Source organism: Eschscholzia californica, unplaced genomic scaffold (genome assembly GCF_041429995.1).
Source record: "Eschscholzia californica isolate CP2 unplaced genomic scaffold, dmEscCali1.0.p SCAF_3, whole genome shotgun sequence".
In the NCBI taxonomy this organism is placed as follows: Eukaryota; Viridiplantae; Streptophyta; class Magnoliopsida; order Ranunculales; family Papaveraceae; genus Eschscholzia; species Eschscholzia californica.
Window position 1 is genome coordinate 4,107,793 of NW_028238420.1, and position 26,557 is coordinate 4,134,349.

General features: G+C 36.5%; 2 protein-coding genes and 1 long non-coding RNA gene across 5 annotated transcripts; 1 reads left to right on the top strand and 2 right to left on the bottom strand.

Moving 5' to 3' along the window:
• Positions 1–373: 373 nt before the first annotated feature.
• On the bottom strand, positions 374–2,167 carry LOC147547805 (uncharacterized). The gene is made up of 3 exons (XM_086667954.1): positions 1,091–2,167; positions 927–1,017; positions 374–838 (listed from the first exon to the last, which is right to left on the bottom strand). The coding sequence occupies exons 1-3, from the start codon at positions 2,137–2,139 to the stop codon at positions 374–376; spliced, it is 1,605 nt and encodes a 534-aa protein (XP_086524080.1). The 5' UTR covers positions 2,140–2,167.
• Positions 2,168–9,710: 7,543 nt separating this feature from the next.
• LOC147547806 (zinc finger BED domain-containing protein RICESLEEPER 2-like) lies at positions 9,711–10,409 on the bottom strand. Its single transcript, XM_086667955.1, has one exon. The coding sequence runs from the start codon at positions 10,407–10,409 to the stop codon at positions 9,711–9,713; it is 699 nt and encodes a 232-aa protein (XP_086524081.1).
• A 3,692-nt stretch (positions 10,410–14,101) lies between these two features.
• Positions 14,102–19,954, top strand: LOC147547807 (uncharacterized). 3 transcript variants are annotated; one of them, XR_015238674.1, is made up of 5 exons: positions 14,102–16,658; positions 16,744–16,811; positions 17,505–17,642; positions 17,744–17,810; positions 19,519–19,954. It is a non-coding gene; the product is annotated as an uncharacterized LOC147547807 (long non-coding RNA). The 3 variants fall into 3 exon arrangements; XR_015238675.1 differs by lacking the exon at positions 19,519–19,954 and adding an exon at positions 18,998–19,273 and having other exon boundaries at positions 14,812–16,811; XR_015238673.1 differs by having other exon boundaries at positions 14,813–16,811.
• Positions 19,955–26,557: the final 6,603 nt, after the last annotated feature.

Genomic DNA, 26,557 nt, shown 5'->3' on the forward strand with positions numbered 1-26,557 from the left:
TTGCTTTGAGATTGGGCCAAATGGGAAATGGGGGCCAAAATGTAATTGTTATCCAAGTTAGTATGTGTCTGTTTCATTGTTACTATCCAAGTTATTATGTTTCTCTTTCATTGTTATGTATCTCTTTTATTGTTATCCAAGTTATTATGTATTTGTTTCATTGTTATCAAGTTATTATGTTTATCTTTCATTGTTATTTATCTCTTTTATTGTTATCCAAGTTAGTAAGTGTCTTCATATAAACAAGTCATAAAACTGAAATTGGGGCCAAAATGGAATACAACAGATAAAACTGCCTGAAATAAGCCATAAAACTATCTTCAACCAGTAACTGTCTGAATACATCCATCCACAAAAACCCATATGATCAAAGTTAAAACACAACCACAAATTCAAAACACAACCACAAAATGCCCAACAAAAACCCCTTTCTTGAAACAAATATATTAGTCAGACACCCTTGGGTACTACGGGTCCCTGGCCTTCTTCCCCTCCTTGCACCTCCACTGGTCTCCTGTTGTGGTACCTGCTGCTCAGTTTCAGCTCGTGCGCTTGTGCTACTACGACCCCCTCTTCCCCTTTGAGTACTACCTCGACTAGCCTGAGATTGCTGCTGACTTTGAACTTGACTACCAGCCCTTCTACTTGAAGATGCCTGCCCTGATGTGGGACCTGTGGGTCCTCTGCAAGATTTTTTGTTATGTCCATGACTCCCACAAGTGCTACAATAATAACCACGAACATTACCACCCTGCTTCTCTGAAGCATCTCTCCTCCTCTGAGTTCCAGGTCTCCCTGCTGGCCTAGTCATTCTTGGGGGTTTGACAACATATCGAGGCTACAAGGATAGAAGGATACACATTATTATCAATTCTTCTATATTTCCAAACAAACACGTGCGAAATAAATAAAGGAAAGTAATTTACCAGCCCCCATGTTGCCTCATCTGGGATTGGCACAACCCGATGACCATACGTCGCTTTATAAGCTTTGACAGTATAATAGTAGCTACAATACCTATGACAAAGGGACATGTGAACCAAAACATATAAATGGGGCCAAAAAGGAAAAAATGCGTAATTGGACTTACTTGGTAAGATCTTCTCTTATAGGCACCAATACAGCGAGAGCATGCACACAAGGTAATCCAGATATTTGCCACGCACAACAGGTGCACGTTTGATTACCCAAATCCACTTGCCATCGAACTCCAGTCCTCACGTTCACATTCCAGTAGTTCTCATCAGAGGGTTGGACATAGTAATGCCTGATAGACTTTTTGAGCTTTTCGAGTGAGGCTTTAACCTTTGGCACCAACCCACTCTCTGGCCAGTCTTTCGCCCGCATCCGTCTCCTGTAGTATGTGGCCATGACCATTAACCAGTACTTCTCAACCATGTTGCAGAGGGGTTTGTCTCTAAGCTTCATAATCTTACTATTAAAACTCTCAGAAAAGTTGTTGGTGATGAAAATGCACTTCGAATCAGTATCGAAGTGTGACCTTGCCCATAAAGAAGGAGTTTCCCTCTCTAACCATTGTTTTGCAACTGGACTAACATATTGTAATACTATCATCCATCTGTTAAAATCTGTAATTGAATAAGACCTTGCCGCATTCCAGACAATTTCCTCAAGATGAAGCCCAGGGTGGACTTGCTTGAAATTCTTATACATGTGACGGAAACAATACCTGTGTCTTCCATTACCAAAGACAGTATCAACAGCTTGAATAAGACCTTTCTGCCGGTCAGATAATATGGTCAGTGGTTTCTCGTGTCGTTGCAATTGTGGACCCACTGCTTGTAAAAAAGATAACCATGTCTCCTTGCATTCGTTTCTACATATGTAGATAGCTATTGGAAAAATTCCATTTGTAGCATCTACTCCCAAAATAGATAAACAAACACCGGCATATTTGCCCTTCAAGAAACAACCATCAAGACCCAAAACTGGTCTACATCCTTTCATAAATCCTTCAATAGATGCTCGAAAACAAACACACATACCTGTAAAGGATTCTGTCATATCATGTCTTGATACTGTAGCTATACTTCCTCTGTTTGATATAAGTATCTGTCTTGCCAACTCAGGTGCAAGTCTGTACCCTTCTTCAAAGTTCCCATTAACTCGCTCTACCATTTTAGTTCTGGCAACCCAAGTTTTCTTGTAATTGACATTCACACCTATATATATATAGGTAGGTATGTAGTTGCTAAAAGAAAATCTATATGTTTGTTTCCAAAGTAGTATCCTACTATTATTAGGATTGGGGCACCTTAGGTTTGCCCGCACCATTGTTACGCTCCCTCAGTTATCTTTCTGTTGATCTCTTATGCTAACACTAAAGGTTTGATTTTTATTTGCCTCTCCCAATTTTTCTTTTTCTTCCTCGTGATAAATAAAGTTTTGATCTTTCTTGTTTCTTCTCTGTTCAAGGGGATAAATAAAGTTTTGATCTTTCTTACTTCTTCTCTGTTCATGGTGATAGTTAAAGTTTTGATCTTTATTACTTCTCTGTTCAAGGGGATGATGAAATTTTCATTCTAGATTTGGTGAGCAATCTGGAGATGGGTTAAGGTGAGAGAATCTCTATCAATTGTACCTAAAAACTAAGAAGTTATGTATATGTGGTTGCCTATAGGATAAAGATGGATGCCCAGATGGCTATGGGGAATACATTGGCTGCCCTTAGAACCTGGCTGACTCTAAGTATTATCGTACCTCTCGCTTATCTTATCCGATGAGAGTAGTCTCCTATACAACCACTTAACTGCAAGCTCTATGTAGGAGGTCCAGTTAATTCTTTCCTTCAGCTAGAAGTAAGAGAAACTTGAGGGTGAAGCTTTGTGGCGGTTTGGCTTATTTGAGGTGCCGACTATAAGCATCTCAAAACCATTAATCACCCCACCTCCCATCATCCTATATATACCCTCTCGTCATATAGTTTGTACTTAACTTTTTATTGTAAAATTCTTTCTCCTATGCTCATACTCATCATATAAAGAGAAGTTCTTGTTAGATTTTAATATAGCTTTCAATCTCTCTCTCTATCTATTTTATATAACACGTTATCAGCACGAGTCTCTAGCCAGCTGAGAAGTCGTTATTTATTCGTTCTTCCAAGTCGAACAACTAAGCCGTTACTCTGCTCGTTTGTCGACGCCAAAGATCGAACAACTAAGCCGTTACTCTGCTTGTGAAAGGTATACATTTAACTTCTCGGTTTTTTTTATAACTAACCTATATTAATCTCCCGTAACAGATTTAGATTTGTCTAGGAGGAGATATTGTTACATATGAGTAAGTGATTGACAACACTAAACACTTTCCTCGACTCGGATATAGTCCTGCAGACTCAATTCCGAGAGCGTCGTTTTCTCAAGTATTTTCATTTTCTTAGTTGTCTCGTTTTAAACGAAGAAAACAACTAGTTGTTGTTACACAACCATGAATCTTGACCTACTGGGTCTGCAGCTATGCCTGAAGCACCTACAATATTGTGAAATGGTCATGAAAGGAAAGAAAAATACAAATGGGAAAAGTGGTTCTGGAAGAAACCACCAATATGTATCCCACACGAATAAATGAGGAAGAAATTACGGGCGGGCCCATTACCACTAGAAGTGGAAAAGAGAGAAGCTCAACATATAGTACCGAACCTAAGAATGATAAGGTGAATAACCCTCTGAAGGTTCAGGAAGAAGCTTGTCACAGCTGTAGAATGCTTAGTTGTTGGTCCCGTACCTGTTGTACGGCAAAACACTTTTTGGATTTATATCAAACATCTTTGAAGCCTGAAGCTAGAGAGATGAATCTCATGAGCTTGATCCACCATTATGTATCAGATATTGTCTCCCTGAAGGAGTCAATCGATCTAATCATACATTTGATTTTACTAACTAATATGTTCACTTATCCAACTATAATTTGTTTATTTAGTTTTGATATTGTAAATTATTTACTTTCTTTTATAATATTTATCAACACTATATTAATTGTAATATAAGGTATGGATTCTGGAAGAAACATATCTAAAGATGATGAAGATAACTGTCTAGCAGACAGTGGGACCACAAATTTGATACTTTGAAATACAAAATATTTCCCGACCTTAAAATTATTTGAGGCAAATGCGATTACTATCGCCGGCCATCAAGACTTACATAAGGCTCCGGAAGAGCTACTATAATATTGCCTCGTGGTACTAAACTAATTATAGACGGCGCTTTGTACTCGACCAGATCCCTGAAGAATCTGTTGAGCTTTAAAGATATACGCCGAAATGGGTATCACGTCGAAACTGGGTCTGAGGATAATAAAGAATATTTATATATCACCTCAAGTATATCATGCCAGAAGCGTGTTCTAGGAAGATTTGAGCTCTTTCTTTTGAGTTATATCTTACAGAGATTAAAATAGTGGAATCCTATGTCGTTGTCAACCCGCAGTTGCACGATCCAAATACATATAAAATTTGGCATGATGGACTGAGACACCCAAGATCTACCATGATGAGTAGAATAATACAGAACTCTCAGGGACACCCTCTTCAGAACCAGAAGTTTCTGATAGATAGGGATTTTACTTGCACAGGTTGTTCATTGGGGAAGTTTATAACTCGGCCGTCCCTGACAAAAGTACATATCGAATCTCCCAAATTTTTGGAAAGAATTCAAGGTGATATTTGTGGCCCTATAAACCCGCAGTGTGGACCATTTAAATATTTTATGGTATTAATCGATGCATCAACTAGATGGTCTCATGTAAATCTGCTTTCAACGCGGAATCAGGCGTTTGCCAAGTTATTAGCTCAGATAATTCGTTTACGAGCTCACTTTCCTGATTATCCGATTAAGTCGATTCGTCTAGATGGAGCAGGAGAATTTACATCGAGTACTTTTGATTCCTATTGTCTCTCAGTTGGAATTAATATTGAACATCCTGTAGCTCATGTTCATACTTAGAATGGTCTAGCTGAATCATTCATTAAGCATATCCAACTGATTGCGAGACCTATGTTGATGAGGACGAAACTGTCGCTGCATGGGGACCAGCAGTCCTCCATGTTGCCCCTTGATAAGTTTACGTCCTACTTTAAATAATCAATTCTCACATTTGCAATATGTTCAAGGCCAGCAGCCCAACATATCTCATTTGCGTATTTTTGGATGTGTTGTATATGTTCCTATATCAGCTCCACGACACATAAAGTTTGGACCTCAACGCCGACTAGGAATATATTGGTTTTGATACACCATCTATTATTCGATATCTCGAACCCCAAACGGGCGAGACTTTCACTGCACGCTTCGTCGATTGTCATTTTGATGAGACAGTTTTCCTACCATTAGGGGGAGTAAATTTGCCTGAAACAAATATTACGAAAAAGGAACTTTCTTGGTTTACTCCAAATTTGTCTCATTTTGATCCTCGTGCTAATCAATCTGAAGTTGAAGTACAAAGGATAATACATCTACAAGAGATTGCTAATAAATTGCCTGACGCATTTAATGACGCGACGAAAGTGACAAAATCATATATACCTGCTGCAAATGTCCAGCAATGATAGATGTCCCTGAAGAACAAGATAAAAATAATGCAGCAAATGAAACGTCCAAAACACGTCTGAAACGTGGACGACTAATCGGTTCTAAAGATATAGTTCCCCGGAAGAGGAAAACCAACTACAAGTAAGTAATGTTCCAGAAGAGAGAACAAATCAACAAGCTACACCTTTAGCTAATACACCCCCAGAAGTGGGTGAAGCCCCATAAGATGCAGAAGCTCCCGGAGTGCATGAGTTATCTCCAAATGAAGAGATATCTCTAAATTATGCTTGTATTGGTAAAGTGTTAAATCAAGATAACATAATCATCGATGATATATTTGCGCTTTGGGTAGCCACAGATATTGTCACTGAAAATGATGATTATGAACCACATTCCATTGAAGAACGTCGAAAAAGGTCTGATTGGGTAAAATGGAAAGATGCAATACTGACAGAGCTGAATTCACTTTCAAAACGTGATGTTTTTGGACCTGTAGTCCTGACACTTAAAGATGCAAACCCTGTAAGTTTCAAATGGGTATTCATCAGAAAACGAAATGAGAACAATGAATTTGTTCGCTATAAAGCAAGACTCGTGGCACAAAGTTTCCTGCAGAGACCAGGGATCGATTACGAAGAAACATATTCCCCAGTTATGGATGGAATAACCTTTCGATATTTGATTAGCTTAGCAGTTCTAGAAGAACTCGAGATGAACTTAATGGACGTGGTCACTGCGTATCTATGTGGAAAATTAGATACTGATATTTACATGAAAGTCCCTGAAGGATTTAAATTGCCTAAAGGCAACCCATGTACCATGTATTCACTAAAGCTTAATCGCGCATTATACGGATTGAAACAATTTGGATGAATGTGGTACAATCGTCTTAGTAAATATCTGATCAAAGAAGGTTATGTAAATGATCTCATTTGTCCGTGTATATTTATTAAGAAAGGAGATGCTGGATTTACCAGAAGAACTCTCTAAAGTAGTAGAATATTTTAAGAAAGAATTCGAGATGAAAGATCTTGGGAAAACAAAATTCTGCCTTGGCTTACAAATTGAAAGAAGTACCAGCGACATACTTGTACATCAGACTTTATACACTGAAAAAGTCTTGAAGCACTTTAACACGGAGAATTCTTATCCACTCAGTACTCTCATGGTTGTGAGGTCTCTTGATGCTCTGAAAGATTCATTTCGTCCTAAAGAAGAAGATGAAACACTCCTTGGTCCAGAAGTACCATATTTAAGTGCTATTGGTGCATTATCCTATTTGGCTCAATGCACAAGACCGGATATTGCTTTTGCAGTAAATCTATTAGCCAGACATAGCTCTGCACCAACTAAGAGACATTGGGTCAGAGTAAAGCAAATTCTTCGATATCTTAGAGGAACAACTGATCTAGGATTATTTTATTCAAAGAATTTATCCGGGGATTCTGAAGTGAAGGGATACACAGATGCTGGTTATATTTTTGATCCACACAAAGGGATTTCAGAGACAGGTTATGTTTTCACAAGCGGAGGTACAACACAGACAGGTTATGTTTTCACAAGCGGAGGTACATCACAGACAGGTTATGTTTTCACAAGCGGAGGTACATCACAGACAGGTTATGTTTTCACAAGCGGAGGTACAACCTTCTCATGGCGATCTAGTAAACAAACTATGCCAGTAACCTCATCTAACCATGCAGAAATTATTGTTCTCCATGAAGCCACAAGAGAATGTGTATGGCTTAGGTCGGTTATTGAGCACATTAGAAGTAGGCCTGTAAACGGTAGCTTATCGGATCGGATACAGCTATATCCGTATCCGATATCTGATAAGCTACCGAATATCCGAATCCAATAAATATTCGACGGATATTACATGTCAACATCCGAATTCGTATCCGCTAGTATTACCGGATATCCGACAACTATCCGATATCCGAGAAGAAAAAAACAGCCATGTAAAATTGTAAATCAAGTGCAACAGTACTCCTAAATCAAACAAGATTCAATTTGACATAACTTCCTCCAAAGATATCAGTCTAATTTCACTTTCCGACAACTATTCAAAATCATCAACACAATTCATAAGTGTGGTTACTTGTTAATTTCAATTACGAAGTCATTGACTCAAGACAATATATAAGTTGCGAGGTGAAATGAAATCAAAAATCAAAAATCAAAAAGTTCTTCAAAAAGTCTTCCCTTTGACCCTCTGCTGCCCCTTCAATCCTTCTTGAATTCGTTCTTTATCACAACCCCTGAAAATATAGTTAAATTGTATTCATAATTCTGCATAACGATGGAAGAACAAACTCAAAACAATTATAACTTCAATGTTATATATATATATATATATACGACTTGTGTACAAACAAACACAAAGAATCAATTGCTATTAGTACAATTGCATCTATTTATCACAACAGCATACTGTCATATATTCTCCCATACATACACACATATTCTACCTATGTATCACAACCAGATCGACATATCAAAGGAGATAGTTTCACCTAATGTTGCAGAACCTCGTCACTAGTTGTATTGCGCTCTAGTGCCGCCTAGTCACTATTCAGCCATAGGATTTATACAACTAACTTATGTCTATAAAAAAGTGTAATGGTCAATGTTCTGCCATTAAATAACATGTAGAGAAGATAAGTCAAAGTAAATATGCATTTGAGCATTTGGGTACTGGTCACTTTAATCGTATACACTCTTAATGTGGAAGAGAACGAGAAAATGACATCGTACTTTGATACATAGACGTCATTATATTCAAACTCTGGTTGTTGTCCTTATATTCAAAACTTTAGTCGAATCCTACTAGAGTCTAAAGATGTTAATACCAGATCATAATGTTGTCTTTCTCAAGCAAAAGAAATGTGGATTACTAAACGACGATTTGAAGTTTCATGTTAGACATAAAGCTATCTTACCTTTGGCATATGCTCATCTGTTGATGTGCATAACAAAGCATTTTTGTTCACCTGCAAAAAAAAGTCCCCAATTATTTTCCTCATAAACTTGTCTTCGCAAACAAATAGGAAAGAAACCATTTTGTTACTGAATGAAAAGAAGAATCAAAATTCAAAGTTTTGTGTTTCTATCTTATATATAAACCCTAAAAACCATTGAAATGCAAACCCAAGTTTGAAGAATCAAATTTAAGAGATAGAAAAACTCACCAATATACGTCTTTTCCCCTTTGGAGAATTAAACTTCTTAACAGTTTAACAAATGCTATATAACAAAAGTGACTCCAAGATAAGTCAAAAGAACATGTACTCCAAGATAAATTTCTTAACAGTTGTAACAAATGCTATAACCAAATTCGACAAGCTGAAAAAGAAAAAGAAAAAGAAAATAAACTCAAAATCTGAAAAAGAAAAAGTATAACATGTACCCAACATATAATTCAGCTGCATTACAAAATCAAGTAGCACTTGATTGCTCATTCCTATTGTCCTGTTCAAACTCAAAATCTGAAAAAAGAAAAAGAAATAATTAAAGAAACAAACAAATCATTAAATGGCGTTAACTAATAGAAGATTAATATAACGTATTACCTACTAAAGATGGTAGCCAATCTTTTAAACAACTCAAGGCTTCGACTACTTCGGGAGCTAATGAAGATCTATATTCTGTGAGTATCCTGCAGCCACAACTGAAAGCAGATTCTGATGCTACCGTGGATACTGAAACCGCCAAGAAATCTCGAGCCATCTTATTAAGTGTAGGATACTGAACACCACAATTTCTCCACCAACGTAATACATCGAAACTCCAATCATCATTTCCTTTTGGAAACAACTTTTCTTCCAAGTATCTATCCAACTCTGATTTTGTAATTTCTAAACTAGTATCTTCTTCCTTTAAAAATTCATCGAATTCTCCATCATTCCCTTTACTTAATTGGTCAGATACCAGATCGAGAGGGGACCTTGAAATACTTTCTGATGAATTTATGAAAAAACTGTCAGAAGAAGATTGTGGATTTTCATATGTAGAATAAACATTTCTCAAAGATTGAAGAAACATGTTGAACTTAATGTCAACATTGGTACGATAAAGCTTCTTAAAAACAAATTCTACATATTTTGCCTTGTATCTTGGATCAAACACCATACCGATGCTCATCATTAAGCTACACTCGCTCTAATATTTATAAAAATTTTCTCTCATTTGCATTGCCATGTCACGAAGGTATGAATGCTCACTTAATTCCCAACGAAGAATCTCTTTGTTTACTTCAAAAACATTTTTAAAATACAAATTTGCAGTTGGATACTTAACACCTGAAAACTTTATTATTTCCTCGTAAAATATTTTCAACCCTTCACAAACAACTTCTGCTTTTTTCCATTCATCCAAATTAGGGAAACATTTATATCTTAGATCCAACTCTGTTAAACGCTTGAATGCCTCGCGCACTGCAATGGCACTCTTAAGCATCAAGTAAGTTGAATTCCACCTAGTAGGAACATCTCTTTCAACTCCCTTTTCAACCAATCTTGTTTGAGCCAATGCATTTTCAAACTTTTCGAGTCTACTTTGAGAAGCATTTATATAGTTAACACTTTCTCGAATCTTTCTAAGAAAATCTTCTATGACTCGCAATCCATCCTGTACAATAAGATTTAATATATGTGCACTACAACGCATATGAAACATCTCGACATCAAGAAGTAACGATTTCTTTCCATTTAGCCATAGTTTAAGATTTTTTATCATTACATCATTACTAGTTGCATTATCAACTGAGATTGAAAATAATATGTTATCAATATTCCATGATAATGCCAAAGACTTGATAACTTCAGTTAGAACTTCACTTGTATGTGGAGACGGCACCATTACTTAAGCAATGACCTTCTTATGCAATTTCCACTCATCGTCAATGTAGTGGCAAGTTAGACAACAATAACCTTTGTTTTGATGTTCAACTGTCCATAAATCAGTCAAGAGACTAACCCGCAAAGATATTGAATCTAACTCACATTGTAACTCAACTTTCATCTCATAGTATATTTTCAGCATATCACCTCGAATAGTATTTCTCGAATAAAACTTGGTTGTCGGATGGTAAGATCTAATTAACTTTCTAAAATAAGCATATTCAACCATATTAAAAGCACAATCAAGCTTAGCAATCATTTGACTGGTAATTTTCCGACTTTCTGACTCATCAAATTTCCAAGTTACGACCTTTGAGGATTTATCATTACTCTTGAGAGAAGTCAAAACTGATTGGTCAGCATGATTCATAGGCCTCCTCTTACAAGTATTCAAATGATTTTTAAGATGAGTTGTTCCTTGTCTACATAAGGCATTAAATGATCTCTTACAGTGACTGCATGTAGCTCTAGTCTTGCCATCTACTGTTTTTTGCTCAAATTATAGCCACACTGTTGACCGTTGTTTTCTTTTTTTGCATTCGGGGCCTTGTTCTGTAGCTCCATGTTCTTCCTGCATTGGAGGGTTATCTATGTTTGTCTCATTGATATCGGTTATTGGCTGAGATGTCACTGAAGGACAAGTAGTCGAAGTCGAAACACTTGTTGTAGGTTGTGGCATTATGTAGAGGTAAAGTTCTTAACCTGCAAATAATGCAAATTAGCCATATCATATTCTTTTAACTACATAGAAACTATCTTCATATTGTGAGTGTAAAAGCAATCCATATATAGTATAACAATGATTCTAAAATATATATAGTACACACTTAAACAATTATGTACAAATATTAGCATAATAGCATTAAGGACATGGTGAATTGTTAAAATAAAACTATACATATGATATTACTTGCCTATGAAAAGAAACTCACATTAACTAAGAAGATAAAGCGCTAAAGTCCAAAGTCGAAACCACATGTGCAATTATAAGTCAAAACTCAAAAGGGATACGCATATATGGTTTACTGAGCAACATTTAATGTCTAAGAATCATAAAAGGGTTATTTCCCTAATGGCCCCCTACTTTGTGACCAGCTTCCCGCCTGACCCCCTACTTTACGAGAAATACCCATATGGCCCCCTATTTCCGTTAACTTTAACTTTCCGTCACTCTCTCTCCTCCATCTCTTTTTCTCTCTCTGCCATGTCACGCCACATCATCTGTTACGCCACTTCATCACCTTCTCCGGCAAGGTCGTCGACTGGCCAAATTTCCGGCCGGCGACCTTGCCGGAGAAGGTGATGAAGTGGCGTAACAGATGATGTGGCGTGACATGGCAGAGAGAGAAAAAGAGATGGAGGAGAGAGAGTGACGGAAAGTTAAAGTTAACGGAAATAGGGGGCCATATGGGTATTTCTCGTAAAGTAGGGGGCCAGGCGGGAAGCTGGTCACAAAGTAGGGGGCCATTAGGGAAATAACCCATCATAAAACTATACATATGGAAACTTCTGGAAAATCTACACAAGTATAAAAAACATGCTCGAGAATCTATGGGGTGAAGTGATTAGCCGTTCTGTTTACTTCCACTAAACTAAAACAATGCTCGAAATCAAAAGTAGGGTCAACTCACCAATGAAAGCATAACAAGAGTTGTCTTCGGCCTTATAATCACCAATCACCTCAGCCTTGTCATTGTAAATTTGTGATGTTAAATGAAGAAAAAAAGAACATTTGGAATAATTTGAATGTAAGCATCTTTAACTTCTAAACACTCATGACACTGTATTTAAATCCTCGTCCTGCATTCAAACGAAAATATTCAAACATATTATCGTTAATCATAATTCATAGTAACAAACAACTCAATGTTTATGTTTATCCTAAAGATGGTGCATCTGATTTAACGTTGAACATGAAAGGCCAAGCATATCCCAAAAGAACTGACTATAATATTGATCTTCAAAAGTATGAGGTGCACATTAAGTAATTATTGACTCACAAGGATTAACAAAGCTTGTGCCAGTGGATTTGAGGAATCAGTCCTTTTATAGAAATTTGAATCAATCCTTTAATAATTAATACCCTATTACTAAATCACTAAATCAATCCTTTTATGAGAACCAAACTTACCTAAGGTACAGGTCTTCTTATTCCCCTCTTCTCCAAACCAGATTCACCAGTTTCCCTCTTCCCTTCGTAAGACTTCAACGAGCATCTCAGAAACCCTAGCATTTAGAGAGAGAAAGAGAGTTAAAGAGAGAGAAAGTTAGACAGAGAGAGAGAAAGTTAGATAGAGAGGACTTAGGGTTTGCCTTTTGCAAATTCTTTCAGTCTCCCACTTCTTCAATTCTTCACGAGAGTTGTCGAGAGAGAATGAGAGACGAACATCAACAGATGGTCTTGGGTTAAGTCATAAGGATTAAGGATTGTCAACCATACTATCTAAATCTGAATCTCGGCCGTCCATCTATATATTATTAATAATAAAATTTATATTTATATAATTTTATATAATACTTATCGGATAGGGATAATTATCGGATCGGATAACAGTGTATCTACATCCGTATCCGATAAGTAACTATCCGATACAAAATAACCGAATCCGATATCCGAAATTTCGGATTCGAACTCAAAAATCGAATTCGAATACGAATCGGATGTCAAATATTCGGGTATCCATTGACAGACTTAATTAGAATCTTAAGTGGTCTTGTCTCTATCAAAAATTCCCACACAGTTATTCACGAAGATAATTCGGCATGCATCGCTCAGATCAAAGAAGACTACATAAAAGGCGATAGAACTAAGCATATCTCCCCAAAGTTGTTTCACTTACACCATCTCCAGAAGAATAATGAGATTGATATTCAGAAGATTCAATCATGTGAGAATTATGCTGACTTGTTCACCAAGTCTTTGCCTACTACAACGTTCAGAAAACTAGTAGAAGGCATCGGTATGCAACGTGTAAATGGTCTGACGATGTAAGACTACATTAGTCTATATGATACTCATCAGGGGAGCCGATTATCATATGGAGGCTTCTGCACCACTAGTACTGGATATCTACGCTCTGTACTCTTTTTCTTCGTTCAGTTTTTGTCCCAATGGATTTTTCTGACAAGGTTTTAACGAGACCGTTTTTTTTGCTTATCCAGTTCCACTCAGAATATCTGCTATTGTACTATTTTTTCCTTCATCAGATTTTTATCCCACTGGGTTTTTGCTGATAAGGTTTCAATGAGGCAATTATTTCAAGTGGTGGTCATCCAAGGGGGAGTGTTATGTATATGTGGTTGCCTATAGGATAAAGATGGATGCCCACATGGCTATGGGGAATACATTGGCTGCCTTTAGAACCTGGCTGACTCTAAGTATTATTGTACCTGCTCACTTATCTTTAAGTATTATTGTACCTGCTCACTTATCTTATCCAATGAGAGTAGTCTCTTATACAACCACTTAAATGCAAGCTCTATGTAGGAGGTCCAATTAATTCTTTCCTTCAGCTAAAAGTAAGAGAAACTTGAGGGTGAAGCTTTGGGGCGGTTTGGCTGATTTGAGGTGTCGACTATAAGCATCTCAAGACCATTAACCACCCCACCTCCCATCATCCTATATATACCCCCTCTTATCATATAGTTTGTACTTAACTTTTCATTGTAAAATTCTCTCTCCTATACCCATACTCATCATATAAAGAGAAGTTCTGGTTAGATTTTAATATAGTTTTCAATCTCTCTATCTATTTTATATAATAGGGTTGGGATTTTTATTTCTCTTTTATTGCTAATCTTTTCTTTTTCTAGATCTAGAGGTAAATTTAAGATGGGGATTTTGATGGCCAGCGCTTTAGGGAACGCAAAATAGTTTTCGGGGTGTGAAATTTTAAAGGGAATATGTGAAATTTTCAAAAAAAATTAGGGGAAACAAATTTTAAAGGGAAATCAAACATTGCTTCTTCCTCTTCTTCTTCATCATCTTCAACTCCGACCACCATCTCTGGCCACAACCACACCATTTTCTTCCTCCTCTCCCCACTCTCTCTCTCTTATAGTTTGTCTCTTTATTCTGTCTCTCTCTCTCTTAAGCCTTAAAATACAAACCCTAACCCTAAATACCGATCTCTCTCTCTCTCTTAGTTCTAAGGGTATCTCTCTCTCCCTCGACCCCTCTCTCTCTCTCATACAAAGTTCCGGCGAAGGAAGCACTTCCTTCGCTATAACAAGACCTCGAGGAGGGTTTGGTGAAACCCTCCTCGAGGTTTCGTGGTCGACAGACCACCAACATTTCGTGGGAAGTCGTAACACGAACCATTTCGTGGCCCGACTTCCCACGAAATGTTGGTGGCCTGTCGACCACAAAATGTTTTGTGGTCGACAAACCCACGAAACCTCGAGGAGGGTTTGGTGAAACCCTCATCGAGGTCTTGTTCCGGCGAAGGAAGAACTTCACACATACAAATATGATTCAATCAATGCATGGAGGGATGTTTTTGGATAAATTATTAGATGAAGCTTACGAAAAATAGAAGCTTTAACTCTACATCGCTCGGTATTTCAATCGAAAATGACCAAGGTCAAACACAATATAGTCATGATTCCAAAGATTGAAATGTTTTTATGGATGACCAAGCTCTCATCGAGCAAGTTCATGCTTTACAGGCTACCTATCAAAGACCGAATCCTTACAGCAATACCTATAACCCTGGTTGGAGAGATCATCCAAACTTTTCATGGAGAAATAATCAAAATCTCAGTGGTAGTGGAGGTCCATCGTATCAAAACCAAAATCCACAAAATCAGTCAAATCAAGGTCATGTAAACTCTAGTACGAATCCATATCAGAATCTTAGAGCAATACCCCAACATCAACCGTTTCCAACTCAATCATTTCCAAATCAACCACAAGTACAAAAATCAACTCTAAAGACCACTCTAGAAAGATTTATGGAAACTACATGACAGGTGTTAAAAGAAGTTCAAGCAAGTGCTAGGCAAAACCCTCAAGTCGTAGAAAAATTATAGACTCAGGTAGGTCAACTTGCCACATCAGTAAGTGAACGGAAAAAAGGGAAACTCCCAAGTCAACCTTTACCAAATCCTGGAGGTCAATATGAGGTTAGTGTGTCTAATTCTACCCCACCTGAAATGTATAGTGAAGTGAAGTCCATCACTACACTTAGATCTCAGAAACACCAAATGCCAATTGAACTTCCCAATAATAACCATCCAAGTCCTACTCAACCAGCTTCATCACAAAAAGCTGGGAATGGACAACAGGGTGTCCCCAAAGCACCATTCCCTCAAAGGCTTAAGCAATCAAAGAAACCATCACATGATAGGGACATCCTAGAAGTACTCAAGGAAGTAAGCATTAACGCCCCACTTTTAGATGCAATTGAACAAATCCCTTCCTATGCCAAATTTTTGAAGGATTTATGCACCACAAAAAGGAGGACTAATGTCCCAAAAGAGCATTTTTACCGAGAATGTGAGTTCAATAATTCAACAGAAAGTGGTTGCAAAATTTAAAGACCCAGGTAGTCCCACAATTGCATGCATGAATTTTATGAATTAAGTTCGACTTTTTTTTTAAGTTTTTTTTAATTTTTGAATAACCAACATGACTTCATCGGTAGATCTTTTCATCTAACGCATTCATGTATATATGTAAATTTAGAATTTTGTGAGTATATTCACTGCAAACCCTCACGAGACACAACCCTTCCACTTGGGTAACCTAGTGGTTTAACAGCTTACTACACATGCTAAGTGTAATCGCGATGCCTGCGAAAGTGAGTTAGCTTATTTTATTTTGCTTGAGGACTAGCAAAAAGTAAGTTTGGGGGTGTGTTGTTGTAACATCCCAAGTTTTCGGCTTAAATAAAATAATGTATAAGGTGTGATGAAGGACTATTTGACAATTGGGTCGGGTCAAAATAGGACTAATCCTGCTATCAGGTCAAAATCAGGGGGTGTTGTGCAATTAGACCAAAGTCAGGGACTAAATTGGGATTTCGGCTGGTTGATGGGATAAACCAAACCAGACTTAATGGTTCGTGGTTTTTGCTGGAGAGAGTCTAGGGTAGGTGAGAAAATTCGATGAAGGAGAGGAAGTTGGTGGAAATTCAAAGGAGAATTACTTGCTTTTGGCGAATTCTAACTTTAAGAAGTGATCAAGCTAGGTTTTGCCGACAACTTCGTAAGAATTTTGGTTCTCCCTCTAGATATCCATGGTGGTTTGAGTTGAATTAGTTCTAATGGAGCTGTTCATACTTGCATGTTAGGGACTAATCAATTAAGGAGGAGAACTAAACAACATAAGGGTAATCTATCTAGCATCAAAGAATTCAAGGTGAGATTTACAATTGTTTGAGATAAATTCGAATCTAGGGTTTATGTGTATGAAATTTGGGGTATTTTCATAATTAATGTAATTATAAGGTTGAGATAGCTATAAGTTAAATGGATTGCGGAATTTAAGAATGTTAGAGAAGTTAATAGGGATTAGACTATAGGCCGAACGACGATTTCAGGAGACTGCACAATGCGGTCTGTTGCGATGCGTTTCTGTATTGTTTGGGTGTCCGGATAAAGTTTTACAGAGAGATAAGTTGTAGCTTGAGATGTTATCTTTTCGAGTTGGTATGGTACGTGTCGTTTGGATTTCGGATGAGTGAGTTATGGGTGTTATAGTGGACAGCACACTGTTAGGAAATTCTGTTTGTTGTTGTTTGTATTTTGCTATTTCGAGGACCGTACACTTTAAACTTATCCGAGGCGCTAAGTAACTGTTGACATTTGTTACTAAAATCAAGAATATATGGGAATGGATTAATTATCGTATATTCTTGATTACCATATATTCTTGATATCCTTGCTCACAAATCACCAATATATCACCACATTATTTGTTACTAGATATATTTTTCTCAATAAGGATATAACTATCCTATATAAGAAGTGTAATGTCTGAATAGAAACAATATACATAAATAAATTTCTTCTCTTCTTTTTTCTCTTCCTTCTTTCATTGGTGTTCAAACAGTAACAAGATGTTAGGAATTGAATGAGCTTTCCAGAGATGTACGGTATGATCGAAACGGATTAGAATTGGGACGGGAATGAATCTAAGACAGAAAAGAGTAACGCATGGGTTCTTCTGATGTTAAGTGAGTTTGATTTGGTAAGTGTTTTATGGTTTTTGTTCTCTTGATTCTTTATTATATTTCAAAATCTTTTTTTGGAATATCTAATATTTATGTTTATTTTGTTTGACTTTGTTAGAGCCGAAACAAGTGTAGAGCGAATTGCTCGAGGCAAAGCGAAGGAGGACGGAGTCCTGAATCGCTAGGTAGGGGTGATCTCTTATTTTTTTATATTATCTGCTAGATTCATGCTAGGATTAGGAAATATGCATGCATCACTTTACGTAGATGAAAAGATGATCATACTGCATGATTTATACCGTTGATTTCGATAAGGTTTATAACGTGGATTATGCCTATTTCAGTAATTTTTTACGATGAAGCTTGTATCATTTATTGTGATTATTGATGAGTTGTTTTGATGATGTTTACTCGCAAATGACTTCCATTTTGATAGTTTTGAAATGGTTGATGACAATCGATGTTTTGAAACATAAAGACTTCCGTATGCTGTGTGTGATTATTGGTCAAGTGGACTGAGACGAGTCATGAGGGTCTTGGCAGTTGTAGTGCTCCACTCTCTGGTCAGGATTCTCGTTTAGGTTGGACTCTCGGGGCTCAGGGATTTGCTACCTTTGACCGCTCGATTAGACTATAAGCATATTTGTTCTTACCCTCGAGGCTCAGGGGTTGTACACCTCTGACCACCCGACTGGTTTGGTGATTAGGATCCCTCTGCATGTTATGATACGACTCTTTGTTGTTCCACTTCTATGTGTGGTAAGATAAGTAATGTTTTAAAAAACTTATCTCAGTCGCGGGCGTAACGTGTGAGTTTTGAATCTGCTGAGGTTGTGGGTGAAGGATGTTCTCACAAGAAAAGAGTATTATTTCGGTTGTTGACACAATAAATGTTTTTCCATAACCAGAAGAAATAGTTGCATGCTCGGGTACCGATGAGAATATGTTCTCCGTCTCAACAAGAATACTGGAGGGACGACCCGACTATTCGACTTCGGTGAAGCTAAAACGTATCTAGCTAAGCTATGTGTAAATATTTATCACGAGGTTAGCTTTTGAATGACTGTGGAGTCTCCTAGTGAGAGAGGGGCTTACCTACCTAGGGGTACTTTCTCGAGAGAATTTGAGTACCTTGGTTAGTGCCGATATGGGACGGTACTAGCCAAAGTACTATAGAATTCTTTGGGTAACTCTCTGTTAATTGAGAGGCATACCAAGGGTGGGCGGTTAAGTTTGCTATTGTATGGTAGTAGTAGGATTGATATATATTTATATGTGTGCATGTTTACTTGCGAAAAGGTTTTATCGCAGTGTTGTTTTGGACTCTTCTACCAGTTTAACTCGTGTCGGTGAGTTACTGACTCCCTAGCAGTTCTTAGTGTGCAGGTTCCTAGTTAAAATCATCTGCAGTGACAGGATTAGCAGATAGATTGCAGTGGTTGTGGCAGGGTGCCACTTTGGTGTTATCTCTTTTCACTTTGGTTTTCTTTAGCTTCAAGTTATATTTTATTTCACAGAGAACCATATAACATATATATGTATCACATAGGTTGTATAAGGATGTATGAATTTGTGCAGGATGAGTTAAGTGAGTTCTGGTGGTTCGGTTTTGAACCAGAGTTTGTTAGAGTAATTATGTTTCATTTTAGCTTCTGTTGTGTTTGTGTATGCGAATGTATGGTTTGCATGATAGGTTTTACAAGTCCGACCGGTTCGATTTACAGAGGAGATGTTGCCGAATTTTTTATTTGTCTATGAATTGTTGGGCGTGCTCGTGCCTATTTATGGGGTACGGGGCGTCTTAGTTGTACACTGAAAAGTGTACAAAATACAACTAAAAATACTTAATGTTAGTCCATGTTAGTTGTTTAATGCTTTGTAAATATTTTGCAGATAATAATGGAAGACACATTCAGGTGTTAAATCTACCAAAAATCTACTTGATGAAGGCAATGTATCACCAAAAAGTAAGGGAATTAAATTACTCATCATAAACAAATGAAGATTATCACAAATGGTGGCGATTTAGTTTAAATAACATAGTTGTGATAACTTTACAACTAATTTGGTGGGAAAAACAAGATATGGTGAAGATTAATCAACTTGGTAAAAAATAATGTAGTAGTAAAAGTAATTTTACTAGTAAAAAACATGTATCCTTAGATAAAGGAAACAAGTCAAGTAGTATTTAATTTAAACACTATTAAGATGTAGATGCATTAAATGGGATTTACTACTTGTTGTTGGAAAATGGTTATAAATAGCCACTTCCATCTCATTTGTAAAACACACAAGTTTGGAAGAAAATATCATATATCGTAGTTCTTTCTAAGTTTCTTTTTCTTTATCTACTTTCTAGTTTGTTGTAAGATGAATCAAATTAATGAAGTACTCTACAATTTAATGGAAGACTAAGTTTCTTTCTTGAGGTTGTGGGGTGACAACATTATGGAGAAATAGTTTTCATACTCTTGGAATCACATTGTTAAGTAAAGATTTTTATTACAATTGTTTTGTCTTTCCATGTTTTGGTTTTAAAAGTTTCATGTAAGAAAAGTTGTTTTATGGTGCATCATACCAACTTTCTATACAACATTTGAAAATACATTTCATCTAAATCTTTTACTTCACAAACTCACTTTTGGACTAAATTTAACTAACATCTCTTTTAGTGAATTTCCGCCCGTCAAAGTAATTAAAATAAAAGTTGATTGACACTCTTCACCCGTCAAAGTGTGCGGTGGAGCAACCTTATTTTGATGTATCTTATGAGCCATGTGGTACGAAAATTTCTAAGGTATTATTTCTTTTGAAACTAGAGATTTTAGTTACTTATCGTTTGTTCAAAATAAGAAAACTAGATTGTTTTAACTTGTTTATGAAAATGCAATTTGAAATACCAAGAGATAGAAAATTATTTCATGCCATGTTGAAGAATCCTCATACCCTCAAGTCACACATCATAATTATAAATTGAAAGATAAATCTCTCTTTGGAAGTTGTTAATTATAAGTAAGTTACTAAAAAAAACATATAAAAAATCCTTTGGACTCAAGTTAGCTTGTGATCCTTAGTACTTCAACACCCTCTTCTTTACACACTCCTTTAAGGAATATGAAAGACTTTTTCTCTGAACTACAAAGCAATATTGACAAAAGAAAAAGATTGACTTGGACCATTTAAAGGACTACTAACCTACTGACTACTAACTTACTAACATCTAAGAGTGGAGTATAACAATTACCCACTCGTATTAATTTTTCTTTACTGTAATTTTGTATTTCTTTATCTATAGTTATTGTAAATGGTCGGTTATACTGCCTAAGTAATATTGCGAGTGGAGTATGATTAATACCCATGTCGTATTTAATCGTTTTATAGTATAGATTTCCTCCCTTTATATATTAAATATAATAGTAAGTATCCTAATATAAGTATATATATATAATATAGTTGTAATTATACTAACATATCACGTTCACTTTCTCATCATCTTGGCCATAGCTCCCTTGGGTTTGATATACCCGGATTTGCCTTTGAATATATTACAACGAAACACCGTGTACTTGTGGGAAAACAAGGTACTTCTCTCAATTTCACAATTAACATCGTTGTCTATTTTTAGTACGAAAGAAGTGCACAACAGAGATCCATGCGAGCTAAGGCGAAACAAGAAGCTACTTATGAAGATTAGATCTTTAGGCTAGGGCCATACTAGGATCAAATCAGCTTGATTTAATTCTCGTGCATATTTACTAATTTACGTTTTATGTCATAAACGGTTACGTTAGAGTTCACAGTAATGCATTCATGATAAAGACGCAAAAAAAATTTGAGTAAAGCCTACCCGGATTAAGACACCTTTGCGGCCTTATTCATCGATGGTAGTTTCGGCCTACGCAGAGTGTCATCTTTTACCTCAGGACAACATAGGTAGACCTATGAAGAGGTTTACGCGTCTAAATGGTTATTCTCAACGAGTTAGTAAAAGGTTTTCGATTTCGAGGTAAAAGAATGAATTTAACACATAAACGTGTTATTCATCAACCAAAAGTCATAGGAGTATGATCAGTAAAGAGTTACTCACCCAGGACGACGAGATTAATTATAGTGCCCAAGTACGCTTAACTTCGAAGAAATGGGATCTTGGAATCGCATTGTTCAACCGAGGACGGGTTTCATTGAATAATGTGGAAAAAACTGTATTTTTGCTATGATAATAAGTTTTAGGATTTTGCTTTTAACGTATTGTATATATGACTATTAAAAAATAATTTTCCAACCTTCGTACATTCTTGGAAAAGAAATTAAACGGAAGTAATTTCTTTGATTGGAGTAGAATTCGAGAAACACTCTCGAATTCGAAACAAAGAAAACATCTTAGAATATCCCATTCATAATGTTCCCTGCTACCTCAACGTAGGAGGATAAAAGCAGGAAGTGATTATCCGGAAAGTCTTTTGTGAACATCCATAAAAATTTCCTCTTTCGTAGAGATTAATAATATGGATGCATGCACAACGATTCGACGACTAGATATCGTAAATGGAGAGGTCTGATGCCTCTAAGAAAGTCGACTTAAGAATAGAAGCTGGATTTTGTCTTCTTCAAGCAATGACTACAGATATTATCCTTCACTGGTTCAATACAGATTGAACAAAGATAGGATAAAATCATGGATAAGTCACTCAGTTTGTGAAAACAACTGAAAAGAATATTGAGGAACGTTGAATCTAAGAAGCAAGCTCTTAAGATTCAGCAACAAAAGGAATATAAGAAGAGTTCTTATGATTCAAAGGGACAAAGGGTCGATGTAAAAGTTTCTAAAGCAATGACTGGATCATTACAGGAAACTACCCTGAGTACCTGGAAGACAAAAGAAACGAAATTGCGAATTCCGGTTCTTGTATTTTGTTAACAAAGATAATTTAGCAAGTATAGTAGACTCCCTTCATCAGGTGTTTAAGACAGGGTGTGAAGCTCAGTGGGAGTTCAATGGAAATACATACCTGACTAAAAGGAGAAAAGATCCAAGAGGGAGCAGAAGAAAGTAATTGCTAAGGATGCTGAAAGGGGGATCAAAAGTCTTCTTTTAGACACTAATCTAGCTTAGAATTTAATAAGTGTTATTATGTTTCTTCTAGAAACATCAAAGGTTTTAAACCAGTGCTAAATTAACAAATTTGGTTCTAGGAGAACTAAAAGGTCAATAATGATACTTAAGGCTATAATTAAGGGATTCAAACTGGTCAACTCAAGTTAATCGGAATTACTTTGCCATATGCACTGACAACTTCAGAAAGTATGGAAACATACTAGTCATGAAGCACAAGTCGAAATTGTTTGAGTAGTTCAACCAAGCACAAGATGACGTAATGAATCAACTTGACAAGAAATTATGGTTCACCCAATCGAATCGGGATGATGAATATTTGAGTCAAGAATTTGATGACCATCAAAGAAGTTGAGAAATAGTTTCTCATCTTGTTCCAAAGATCACATCATATGGATGATGAGTTCAGTGAGAATAATCGAACATGTTAGACATGAGTCAATTGATGATCGGTATATGCCAATCTTCTAAACACTTTATGAGATATATTCTCAACACGGTCGTTCTTCCTACCTAACCACATTCCGTCTAAAAGCTAAAAAGACACCATAAGAGTATGGATTTGGAATGGTTCCAAAGTGGTCTTATCTAAATGTCTGAAATTGAGAAACTAACATTTGTATATCAGACAAAGTACTTCTGTATGAATAAAGAAATATAGGGGATTCTTCTATAACCCATCAGAGAACAAAGTTTTGTTGCTTGTGATGTCTCTTCCTTGAAATAAGAGTTATTTCCAAGAAGACAAGTGGGAGTAATTTAAGATGTCGAAGAAATTCGATATGAGCAAAAAACTGATTATGGTATAACAAACCAATAGTAGTATACGAATGTCAGAAATCGCGGTTCCTATCTATTTATAGCCGATAGACATGGAAAGAGAAGTATAAATAGAAGATCTCGGAGATCCTTCCGCATAAGACGAATTAGATTCGCACGAGAGCCCTCAAGAAGTTGAGAGTGTCAAAGTTGATCAAACCCCAAGTAGGTCTTGAAGGCTCATAAATCTGTCTCAGATGACTAAAATCCTACTGGAGAAGAAAATGAGCTACCTACACAAAAAGCTATGTCATAATCACTCTGAAATATGCTTGGACCCATAAAATCAGAATGGAATCCATGCCTGAAATCAAGTTTGGAACTTGGTCTATTTTTCTTAACGGGATAGTTTCTGTTAAATAAAATAGGTTTTTCAAAGAGTTTGAAAAACGGACAGGGATGGAAACATTAGTATTTCCTAGAGCAAGACTAGAAAAGAAGGTCACATAGTTCTTGGTTTAGACCATGAAAATACCATCTCTGAAGTCACAATACTTATTACGACCATAATGATCAATCACTAATCAAAAGAATGTGTACATGACATATTCCGGATGATTGTTTACTCTTCTAAAGTCGGTGATAATTGCAAGCTTCAGAAATCCATCGAAGGATTGAAGCGAGTAAGTAGGAGTTGGAATCTTCGATTTAATAAAGTAATCAAGGGTTGATTTCTTTGAGAATGGAGAAAAATCTTGAATTTCATTAAGTTCAAAAAGGTTAGTGGGAGTGGCCCAGTTTTCTTTGGTCTGGTATGTAGATGACATACAAGAAATTGAGATCAACATGCTGATGTTGAAAACAGTTTAGAACTGGCTCAATAAAAGGACCACACACAAGGTGAAAGTCTTTTGGGCATCAAAGATCTATAGAAATAGATCGAAGAGATGATAAGACTCGTTCAAGAAAAGGTCTTGAAAAGTCTAATGAGAAAGACTCAAGTAGAGTATTTCTACCGAAGTCTAATAACACACAGCTTATCAAGATTCAGCGTCCGAGAGATTCTAATGAGCAAGCACGCATGAGAAAAGATGGTTATGTTAAAGACATAAGATCGGTTATGTTAGACATGATCAGTGCTCACCTCGACGTCTCGAAATAGATAGAGTATTTATGGTTGTCACCAATCAAATCCAGATAAGGGATCAGGATCGCAATTGAGAAATATCATAAAGTACTGGAGAGAGACTTATGAAAAATTGTCGGTGTAAAGCAGGGAAAAAGTCATATGTTGTAAAATTCTAGAATAAGATGATAATCTTTACTTGGAAGAACAGTAAGCTGGAAAGGTTCCAGGCGAAGGCTCTTGCAAACTTTACAAATAAAAGAAAATAGTTAAAGCTTTAGAAGTTTTAATTAGTATTGAAATACTAAAGATTATCATCCTTTAGTCGGGTTGATAACCAGCAAAATTCAAATAGATAACATCTATTAACTAAACCGTCACCTTAGACTAAGTATGGAAGTCATACTAGGGTCATTGTGATGTAGTCACAGCGGAATTAAAAGAAAACAATAAAATAGAACGAAGAACGATAAAATAACTCTAAATACTGATAAACTTTATTAAACTTGATTGGTTTTTCTCTTCAATATATGAATTAAAAGACAGACTGAACTTCCTTTTATAGGATACAAGACTTTCCTAGATAGACTTAAACTGGACTTTCCTAAATAATAGAATACTAGAAGAAGGTAACTTCCTGAACCTGGATTCATTATGAATCTTACTAAACTAAGACTCTATTTCTAAACTACTAGCTTGACCGATTAGGCCATGGACGTGTGGGTTCGCGGGCTGGCCCTGATGCGCCTGCATCAGCTCCCCTTTCCCCAGAAGGTTCGTCCCGAACCGTTTTGATGAAGAAAACAATTTGATGCACCCGCATACGATGAATTCCTCCATGGCGATCCGTAATTCCCACTTTGAACGAATGTTGCATTGAATCCGAAGGATACCAATTTGCAGGAAATCGCCAATCTCATTCTCAATCCCATATGCCAAAGATTCTCGAAAAAGTAACTCTAATGAATGAAGAACATTCATCTCCCCATCTTCCCATGGTAGGTTCATCCACTTAATAATGCTAACCAAGTTATGGATATGGAACCATGTACTATTGATATGCCCCTCAAAATTTAATTTCCCACGTTCATCTTCATGTAGTTTATATACTCTAACTCGGTAATTACGTGGAAATACACTTTCCAAATCAACAGAGCACCATAAATAATATTTTTGACCGAAGTGTTTCTCTTTGTAGAAAGTATCGTAGCAAAAATACCTATCTCAATGATCTTTCTAAGAAGCGTTGTATCGAGCACGTTAGAGACATGAATGAGCAAGCTTATGTAATTTGATTCATCAACATCAATATGCTTGTCAATTCCGCCAATTATAAAGCATTCAAACCTGAGGTGTCTTGCTTCTTCCTCCCTCCCTTCGTTCTTTAATTTAACAGATACAAATACTGCCATCTCTGACCTCAAACCCACAATCTCATCAGTTGGCATAACACCAACCAACTGAAGTTCCTCTTCAAGTTTCCCAACTAAGCAAGGGCATTCTCCAAATACGCCGAAGCTTACTCCAAACATTAAGCTCTCTCCTTTAGCAGGTATTGGTAGTGTATAGAACTTCTTAGTACAAAAGTTGAAAGAATATACGAAGTCCAATTCTTTAGTAATCCAATAAAAACATCCATAAACAAATACCCCACGATGTTGATACCCTAAAATAAGATCATACATAATATCGAATTAAATGAGTCGCCATGAATTCGATCCCAAAGTATAACCTTGTACTTCAGAATCAAAGAGTGAAGAAAACCTTACAATTCTTATCACTATGTAGTCATTAACGATAGGATCATAACTAAAACCGTGATATTAACTAAATTTTTCTTCATCTTGAATATTTGGTGGTGAAGGAATTTCCTTGAATTCAATTGTAGTTGGATTCAAAAGGATAAGTGCATAGGAACAAGTTCTGTTTATGCA